The following is a 9,037-nucleotide window of genomic DNA, read 5'->3' on the forward strand; positions in this document are numbered from 1 at the left end:
CAGATGTCAGAGCCCAAAATGAACTTAATACACCTAGGTTTCTCTCTACTTTACCCAATGTCTCAATTTATCAGACATTTTTCATCATAACATTCTTTTAAGAAGCTCACTTAGCTGTCAGCTAGGAAAAATACATGGAGACGTCTCTGCAACATATACAATCCAAAGGCGCTTTTCTTTCAATGATGAAAGCTTAGATAAACTTCTGAAACAGACCACTCAAAAGTCCCATCTCGCAGCTACTTTACCAGATGACCAGAAGGAAATGTTCTGTGTACTGTTCTTTTTGTTTGCTATTTAGAAGAACTTCTGGGAAGTGGGATGCTGTGGCCTGGAGCACAGAGCAGCGCCCGCTGGGCTCCGTGCTCCGCGGGACAGGAGGGTGCGAACCCAGAGATTTAAGGACTTTCTCAACATTTATAAACAAGTCCAACCTGGAATCCCACTAATGCTGTGACCTGGGTCAGCCTGCAGCCAGCTCAGCCAGGCTGAACGCACACAGAGCTGTTTGTAACAATGAAATTTAGCACTCTCACAGCTTCACCACACACCGACAGGAAACCCACTCCTGTCCAAAACAGAGACAGCTCGATCCCCTCAGAAACAGTCCCACCAAAAAAAACCCCCAACCCATATGGCTTGATATGCAGCTGTCAAGACTAACAGTATGATACATACTTTGGCATAATAAAATATATATATATATACATTACAGCCAACACATTTATATGCTTAGTGTATACAAAATATTTATAAATGAAAATTTATTTACAACTAGAGTCCATTATTCATAGGCAAAAACAAGCCCCAAAGTTAACTGGTAACACACACCTGCCAACAGTCTAAGGAACAAAAAGCTGGCCAAGAGTATTATGCTTACAGTTACCGGGGAACTCTTTGAGGAGGCCCTGAAGATTCGTTCTCAAGCAGACAATGCCATGTGAAATAGCTACGTGCTCTTGAGAGATTTCCAAAGCATGCACCAACACAAAGGCTGCTTCCAACATCAGAAAATCCACATTTTAACACTATTCTTGCAGATAGCACTGATCATCCATGTGTTCTCTGCTGCACCTTCCTATTTTCCAATACACAGAAATCCAAGGAAAGAAAGGGCACGTGCTGGCGTCTCGTTCAGTCAGCCTGTAATTGCAGACACGCGCACACAAGCATCTTTGGCCTTGGGGTTAGTCCTGAGGTAGTGAATACAAAAAGTCACCGGGTACGGATTTGCTTTCAAGACTTCATTTTAGCGCCTTACGTGGTTTCACTACAGTCATGAACATTCCGCGTCCTATTAAAATCAAAGTTATGTTCACGTAACCTGTGGCAAGGTCTGGGTGAAGCAGCTTGTTCGCGGTCACCATCGGCGAGGCCCTCGCTCCGCAGAGCCCGCGGGGTCTCGCAGGGTGGCTGCTGGTGCAGGAAGTGGGAGTGGGAGGGTGCGAGGTCTTTGTTCACTCCCCATAAAGGAAGCTGAAAGGGTTCTGGGGAAGAAAAATTAGAAGATGAACAGAAGGAAGTTCACAGTAAACACACTCAAATTTTAGACAGATTTTCTGAGCTGTGTGACCCAGCAATAACAGTCTTTCTGAGGTTATTTTCTCTATTTTTCAGAGCATATTTTGCTGGATGCTCTCTTTCAGTAATTTGTTACAGCAACCAGAAACAACACACACAGTTTCAGCAAGAATTTTTAAAAAGGTGACCCAGAAGAAAGTCAACACAAAGCCAATCAGTTCACACTCCCCTCCAAAAAAAAGGGTGGTTTGGAGTTCTTTGAAACTCAGGCCAGCCCAAACGAAGGGCTGTCTGAATTTCTTATGTGAAGCTGCAGTCACCTGAAGAATGAGCTGTGTATCCCTGGTGAAGGGCAGACCCCAGAAGGCTGGAGTTACCAGGGAATACAAAGCAACAAAAGGGAAAAAGCAACACTCACCATTAACCTGCTGGGAGGAGATTTTCTTTTCACTCATTTTGTCATGGTTGGCAAGGAAGACAGACATGTCTCTGTCTGCTAAGAGATTATCGAGAGCACCGGTTTCATGCTGGGTGCGGGCCGTGTACGCTTCCTTAGGCATCTGCACCATAAGGTTAGGGAGAGTTTGATCCAGGGTGTCCTCTTCCGAGATGTAGACGTAGGGACAGTACTCTCGTGTCCTGGAGTAGATGTTGGCGTTGTCGTAACAGTCCGAGCAGATCACCAGTGGCGCTGCACCACCTGAGAAACACAACAGAAAAGAGGATAAGGACATCTGATTTCCATGGACTCTCTCGTGTCTTAGCATGATCACGCACTACAGCAGCACGGTTTGCACGGTTCGCAGGGCCTTTCTACAGATCCTTAAGTTACGACCGTAGCCAGTGGACTGTACGTCTGGCAGAGGCAGTAACTTCACGCCAAGGACAAAAGGTACAGCACATCATCTTCCAAGCGAACTTCATTTCCACATCTATTGCCTGGACTCTTGAGATGCCAAAGGAAAGAAGCAGCATAAAAATCTACCTTGACGTTTACCCTAGGAACTCTCCAAAGGCAGCCCTGCTTTGCTGAACAGATCACAAACCCTGAAGCAAAGAGCCTCTGGAGGAACTGCAGCGCTCTGGCACCTGAAGGGCAGCAGCCGTGACATCTGCATGCAGCGGCACGCACAGCAGATGTGCCCAGACCTCGTCGCACCAAAGATTGAACAACGTGCGTGGAATGCAGCAGCCTTGATGGCAGAACATACACAAACGACAGAAGATGAGCAGGAGATGCCTCAGTCTCAGAACTATCAACGGAAATTTCTGGATCACCCCCAAGTTCTTCTCTAGGAGAAGTCACCTTTGATGTTAATACTCAGCACTTGCTGCACTGCGCGACGCTGCTGCCAGCTACGAGGACTAGACAGCGTGCTGGCATCCTGCCGCAAGCACGCGTCAGACGGGAGGGCTCTGCTTACCCTCTGTGCCTTTGTGCACGTAGCCGCCGGCTGGAGGCATGAGCTGCTGGTGGCTCCCTGCCTCGGAGTTGCTGTAGCCTTCCTGGGGCTCGGACAGCGTGCCCTGGGAGGACAGATAGCTGGGAATGTCCGCTGGCAGGTTCATCTCCTCTGCAAGGCAGAATTAACACCGATGACATTAACAGTTAGGTGTGAGGATTTCGGGGTAGTACCAACACTGTTACCCACATTAACAAAAATGTCATTCAGAATTACAACTCACAGTTAGCTTTTTTTTTTTTTTAACTCAGTGATTAAAAATCCATGCAGCTAGTTCAAAACTAACACCGCCACAGTGGAAATTTACCCACATTATTGCAGGCCCTGAAAACATTTGTAAGTTTATTATAATATTTACTTTCAATTTTTACTGTCTTCCCTCAATGTAGAACAAATCCGGAAACTTCACCACTCCTAAGCGTTCTGGATTAAAGGCAAGGCTGAAAACTGTTGCTTTTGCACTTTACCTGTGTTAGTGATGCTGTAATCTTCACTCCTCCTTCTCATGTGGTAGATCACGATAACCCACACCAGGGACGTCCCCACAACGCAGCACACCACGACAATAATCACAATGCCCACCGTTGTCCAGCCATCCTCCTCGTGGACAAGGCCACCCTGCGAAGAGTCACAGTTCGGGGAAGCCAGGACATTGAGGTAAATGTGGCCACGCTCGGTGCCCAGCGTGTTGGACATGATGCACGTGTACTTCCCAGCATCCTCCAGACCAGCATCCACAATGATGAGGAGCTGATTTGCTGCAGCGAAGAAATGCCGCTCCGTGACCGCCAAGGGGCCGTCGTCCTTTGTCCAGTTGAGGCGCGGGGCAGGGCTGCCGCCAGCGATGCACTGCAGGACCGCAGTTTCGCCTCGCGTTACTGTTCTGTCCTCCAGGGGCCTGACGAAGGAAGGAGTTTCTGTGACAGTGGAGGGAAAAAAAACCCCAATAAACAGTACGTTAACTTCATTGTGCAACTACTCTGTGGTATTTAAATATACCATCTTACGACTGGAACCTAAACTTGAGCAACGAGACACAGGATTTAGGATCACTGCAGCAAACATCCTCCAAACCACCACAGCCAGTCTGCTTCACGTATTCCAAATCTAAATTTGCAGATGACCATAACGTTAAAAGTCTGTGTCTTCAAAAGACACCGCACACTAGAAGGAGCTGTCCTCCCAGTATCGCTCAGCATAGTTCGCATCACCTGTGACTAAATTTGTTGTCAGGCCACACAAAGTACTTATCTGGTCTACGCTGCTGAGGTACATCCCTCAGCTCTCCCCTGCGAAGGTCACACTGACTTCTGGTCAGTGCTGCAGCTTAGCTTCTAAAGTTTCCCTGTCAAAAGTCAGGTCAAGTGCTGCTCTTTGTGTTTTGACTTCACTCTTTAGGACTCAAGCTTGCTACTTGCAGATAAGCTACACAACGCAGCAGAAGAGAAGGGACCCACACGCAAGCGCAGACCAGCGCGCCGCTTACCCAGCACGGTCAGCGTGGCGTTTGCCGACAAACCACCTGCAGTGTTCTGTGCCATACAGCTGTAGATCCCCATGTCTTCTATTTTGACGTTGGCAATAAAGAACACGTCATCCTCAGGCATGACGTGCATCCTCCTCTCTCTCGCAGCAGGGAAGTCTGTGCCACCATCTTTCTGCCAGGAGATCTGTGGCGCAGGGTGGCCCTCTGCAGCACATTCCAGCCGAGCCATCGCTCCCGTGCGGATGGTGAGATCCATGGGGGTTTTCAGGAAAGAAGGGAGCTCTGGAAGCAAGCAGACACCATTTCAGTATTTTCAGCACCAGGTAAAAAAGCAGCCACAACACAGAGAGTATCTGAAAGCAAATGAATCTGCAGCACACTGGCAGTTCTTGCTAAAAGAGAGGGGCAGATTCTTCTGAAGAACTGCACAAATGTTCAGCGGTCGTTTCTAACAGCCTGTCCTCCAAATTTACATAGAACACCTGCAGTGTTCACTTCAGATGATCTGAAGGACGTTTCTCTTGGGAAAAGGGCAGGTTTAGCCTTCTTCATAAGCCCTTTGCCACACTCTTCCTTCTCTGGTAATAGGGAAGGTGAACTTCCATTTCCTCAGGCCAATTCTACATGATCTGTTCTGGACGACCAAAAAGTAACACGGCGCCTCTGCTCAGAGACTACAGGGGTCAGTGGTCTACTGGGTGACGTGAACATTGTCTTCTCATCTCCCTTCCTTCAAGCTGAAGTAAATACAATCATCACAGCAAAACCTAAAACGCTTTATAATTGCTTTTTCAGAGTTTGTTTCCAGTCTCCACCAGTTATTTTTAGCTGAAACTTCCCCAGTTTTACAAACACATCGGAAAGGTGCTTAGCTCCGAAGAGACACCAGAGGGAGCTTTTAGTTTAAGAGACTTTCACCTCCAGCTAGCTACAGGAACAACTAATGGTGTTATAAGGAAAGCATGGGAGAGATCTGCTCCTTTTGAAAAGCGAACAGAAAGCTTTTTACCCACAAAGAAAAAAAAAATCAACTCTTTCCTGCTCTATAAAAATACGCTTGATACTTTTAAATACCAGTGGGACAGTCTTGCAAGATTACTTTGGGTTGGTTCTAACTAAAAAACCCCAAACTTGTAACTATTCCAATAAAGCCTTAGGTTGAAACTATTTTGGCTTTATTACCATTGTTACTTACCATTGACAGTCAGCTTGGCTTTGTTGGAGTAGTTGGAGCCAAAGTGATTGGTGACAATGCACTGATACTTCCCTTCATCAGTGAAATTCACATTGAAAAGGTGCAGGACAGTGGTATACTCGACCACCTCGCCACTCTGCTGCTGGTACCTGGCAAAATTCTCCACATCTGCGCCATACAACACTTCACTGTCTTTACGCCAGGCCGTGGACATGGGCGAGTCGCTGCTGCTCACAGCCGTGCACGTCAGAGTCACGTTCATGCCTCGCAGAGCAACCGTAGTCTCAGGATGCACTCTGATCTGCGGTTTAGGGAAATTATCTGAAAAATAAAAGCATGGAGATTACGTTACTACCCTCTTCAACTTGCCATTAATTTTGCAGGAAAACTCCAAAGGCAATGTAAACAGAAAGCAAGCTTTGGGAACACATGTCTTGTTCGAGGTACACATATTCAGCTGTTTTCAGTTGGAAATCAAGCTGCAAAAGAGGATTAGAACCACAAGCAGGGAGAAAGAATAAGCATTGAAAACAATCAGCGTAGAAGGTGCTCTCGAACAGTGCCCTGTGCTTTGTACAACTCTCTGCACCTCGCTATATTTAGGTCAAACACAAAAGCTGTGCTTAGCTGAAGAGCTAGGCTATTTCACAAAGGACTGGGACTTATTTTCAGACAGTTTAGGTATCCCAAAGAGCCTTTAAGTTCAAGAAATTCAAGGCATAGCAAGCTGGCAGTTCACTCTATCTCATCCCACTCAATAAGAGTTCCTTCAATACCCATAATTTCAAAGCCACTCTCGCAGCGTTCAGTGTCAGGCATCACGGTGGCGGGATCAGAATGAAGTGGGTTCTTGCACCTACACGGCAATTATTGTAGCCTTTAGCACCGAAAGAATGGAAGAACTGCGTACGCAAAAACTGACACCTACCAGACTGCTCACCCAGAAAAAGGAACCCCAGGCCTGACACAGACTTCACGCGTGACTCTGGGCAAAGAGTCTCTCAGTTCTCCATCGCACCGTTTGGTTACAAAAATAAACAGGCTTATGTCTGAAACTGGCAGCAAAGACCAGATAAACATTACAGATACGGAGCTCCAAAACACGTCCCAGAGCATTTACTAGTCTGGCCTTGCTGGTACAGACCAGAACCGATAAGGAAGCGCGAAACAGCCTGCCCCAAGCTAAAGGCGCTCGTGAGCAGGAAGAATGGAAGGCCAGTAAGTTTTTAAGAGTGACCTAAGTGAAAAATGATGCAGTCTCACAGAATCACGCCCTCAGGTCAGCTTCAGTGCTCAAATACAACAAAACAGAGCAAAGGGAAACAGAATTAAACGCCAAACGCCAACGCAGGCCCAGGTACCTCCGGCAGCACTACAGCCTGATTTCGGGCAGGTACCTGCACAGATGGGTGTCACCATGGGTTTTGTATAAGAAGTCATTAAAAATACGAACCACAGACAAAGTCATCAGGGTCCACGCTGAGGAGGCTTTGTCCCGCCAGCCACTCGGGGTGAGCACAGCTAACGTTCACGGCGTGCTGTAAGCGGCTCTCGGTGAGCCACTGTGGGAGCCACCTCAGCTGGCAGTCACAGAGCAAGCTGCTCGTGTTCAGAATTCTGCAGAAACAAGGCATACAGAAGTCTGATTAGTTTATGTATTTCACATTCCTACATGGGATTTCATACAGCAATGTAACTTAAAGCATACATGTTCAGATTTACGGTATTCTTTTACAGCAACAGATGTTTATTATAAATAGCTGTACCTGATAGAAACTCTAGGTCAACATTAAAACCCTACATTTCTCTTTTATTCTGCAGAAAAATACCACTGGATCTTCAAGTTCTAAAAAAAATATATTAAGCCTGTCTTTACAACTGTCCCAGCCCTCTTCCAAGCAATTAAAAGGGACATACTGCAGAGCAGCTCTATGTCTCAAACCAAACACACTTGTCATTGTGAAATGAGCAGGAGCCTCACCACACACCCTCATGCCAGCCAACAAATACTCGAGAACGAAAGCGATCTGTCTCCCACAGGTATCTCCTGCAGGCTGCTTTCAGCGCTCCCCAGACATCAGAGAAGGCAACGGGAGTCCCATCTCTAACACCGAGTATCTGTCTCCTCACACTGGCACATCCCACAGACTAAGTCCATACGGCCAAGATTAACTAACGGAATAAGTTTTAAAACAGATCAGACGATACTCGGAGGCTTTATCTCACAGAGATGACCGTGCTACAGTAGGATTAGTCTTGGGTGTGAAGGTCACTTCACATCACAATACTTTAAATGTCTGACAATCACAAAAGGCTCTAGCAGCTTAAGCATCTGCTGAGCAAGTAAAAATTCTTGCCTAGCTGTGAATTTTAAAGCCTTTCCTTAACCCCCAAAATGGGAAGACAAAATGTAGGGTTTGCTCACTCCCCTGGAAGATTCCTGATGAATTATCTCTTCACTGTCTACATGCTAGTGTGTGCTGAGCTCAAGGCAAAATCATAAGATACGAAAAACTGAACAGTTCAGCACTGCAATCCTACAATGGCTGAAGGATTCTTTACAAGGTAAGACTTGTAAAGAATCGGTAAATAACTGTCCAGAACTTACAGCTCCTTCAGGTGAGCCTGGGCAAATGCGTTTTCCTGGATGGACATTACTGCGTTGTTGCTTAAATCTCTGCAAGTGAAGCAAAGAGAAGAATAATGGGTAAGTCTGATTTCCTAAGATACCTCCAGTTAAATTCTTGAAAATTTGACACAGAACACAAGACTGAAGTTGACAAATTAGAAGTTCTACAAAGTAAATTACTTACAGATGTTCAAGTCCTTCAAGACCAGAGAAAGCTTTTTTGGTAATTGACTTAATCTGGTTTCCTTGCAAGATTCTGAAAGACAAAGCCCCCCAAACCCATAAATCAGTCTGAATGCAAATACGAGTTCACAGATAACAGCAAAAGAAATTTCCTATGATATTTAACTAATTTTTTTAATTCTAGCTGAGCTAAAAGATCAAATACTATTTTTTTGAGCATAAAGGCTCAAGTAATTTTCCGAAGAACAGTGTTTCTTTTCCATTCTTACCCTAAGAGACTGGGGTTAGAGATGTGCCAGAAGATAATTTAAGACAGCAAAATGAAAGAGCAGTAAGTAGAACTTGGGAGTGCAGCAGTAGCTTCCTAATACCAATTTGCCTCAATCACATTGGTTCCTGAGACTGCACCCTCACACCAAGCTGTCCGTTATAAGCAATGGCTGCAGCTCCACAGGATGGAGCTTCCTACAGAGCACGTGGCACTGGATGAAAAATGCAAACAGAACTGGAAAGCTGTTAATGCAATAGTGTTTCACATTTGCTCAAAATTATTTTGTTTG

At 45.9% G+C, this 9,037-nt stretch overlaps 1 protein-coding gene across 1 annotated transcript in view; it reads right to left on the minus strand.

The window, feature by feature from the left end:
- Positions 1 to 1,257: 1,257 nt before the first annotated feature.
- The window catches only part of LRIG2 (leucine-rich repeats and immunoglobulin-like domains 2), a 13,690-nt gene continuing 5,910 nt past the window's right edge, over positions 1,258 to 9,037 (minus strand). The window contains exons 9-17 of the mRNA XM_009877405.1: positions 8,479 to 8,550; positions 8,274 to 8,342; positions 7,119 to 7,282; positions 5,666 to 5,986; positions 4,471 to 4,752; positions 3,452 to 3,901; positions 2,946 to 3,095; positions 1,940 to 2,221; positions 1,258 to 1,487 (exon numbers count right to left, since the gene is read on the minus strand). Of these exons, the coding sequence (XP_009875707.1) occupies positions 1,258 to 1,487; positions 1,940 to 2,221; positions 2,946 to 3,095; positions 3,452 to 3,901; positions 4,471 to 4,752; positions 5,666 to 5,986; positions 7,119 to 7,282; positions 8,274 to 8,342; positions 8,479 to 8,550 (2,020 nt within the window). The remainder of the gene's footprint in view (positions 1,488 to 1,939; positions 2,222 to 2,945; positions 3,096 to 3,451; positions 3,902 to 4,470; positions 4,753 to 5,665; positions 5,987 to 7,118; positions 7,283 to 8,273; positions 8,343 to 8,478; positions 8,551 to 9,037) is intronic.

Source organism: Apaloderma vittatum, unplaced genomic scaffold (assembly GCF_000703405.1).
Source record: "Apaloderma vittatum isolate BGI_N311 unplaced genomic scaffold, ASM70340v1 scaffold39559, whole genome shotgun sequence".
Classification (NCBI taxonomy): domain Eukaryota; kingdom Metazoa; phylum Chordata; class Aves; order Trogoniformes; family Trogonidae; genus Apaloderma; species Apaloderma vittatum.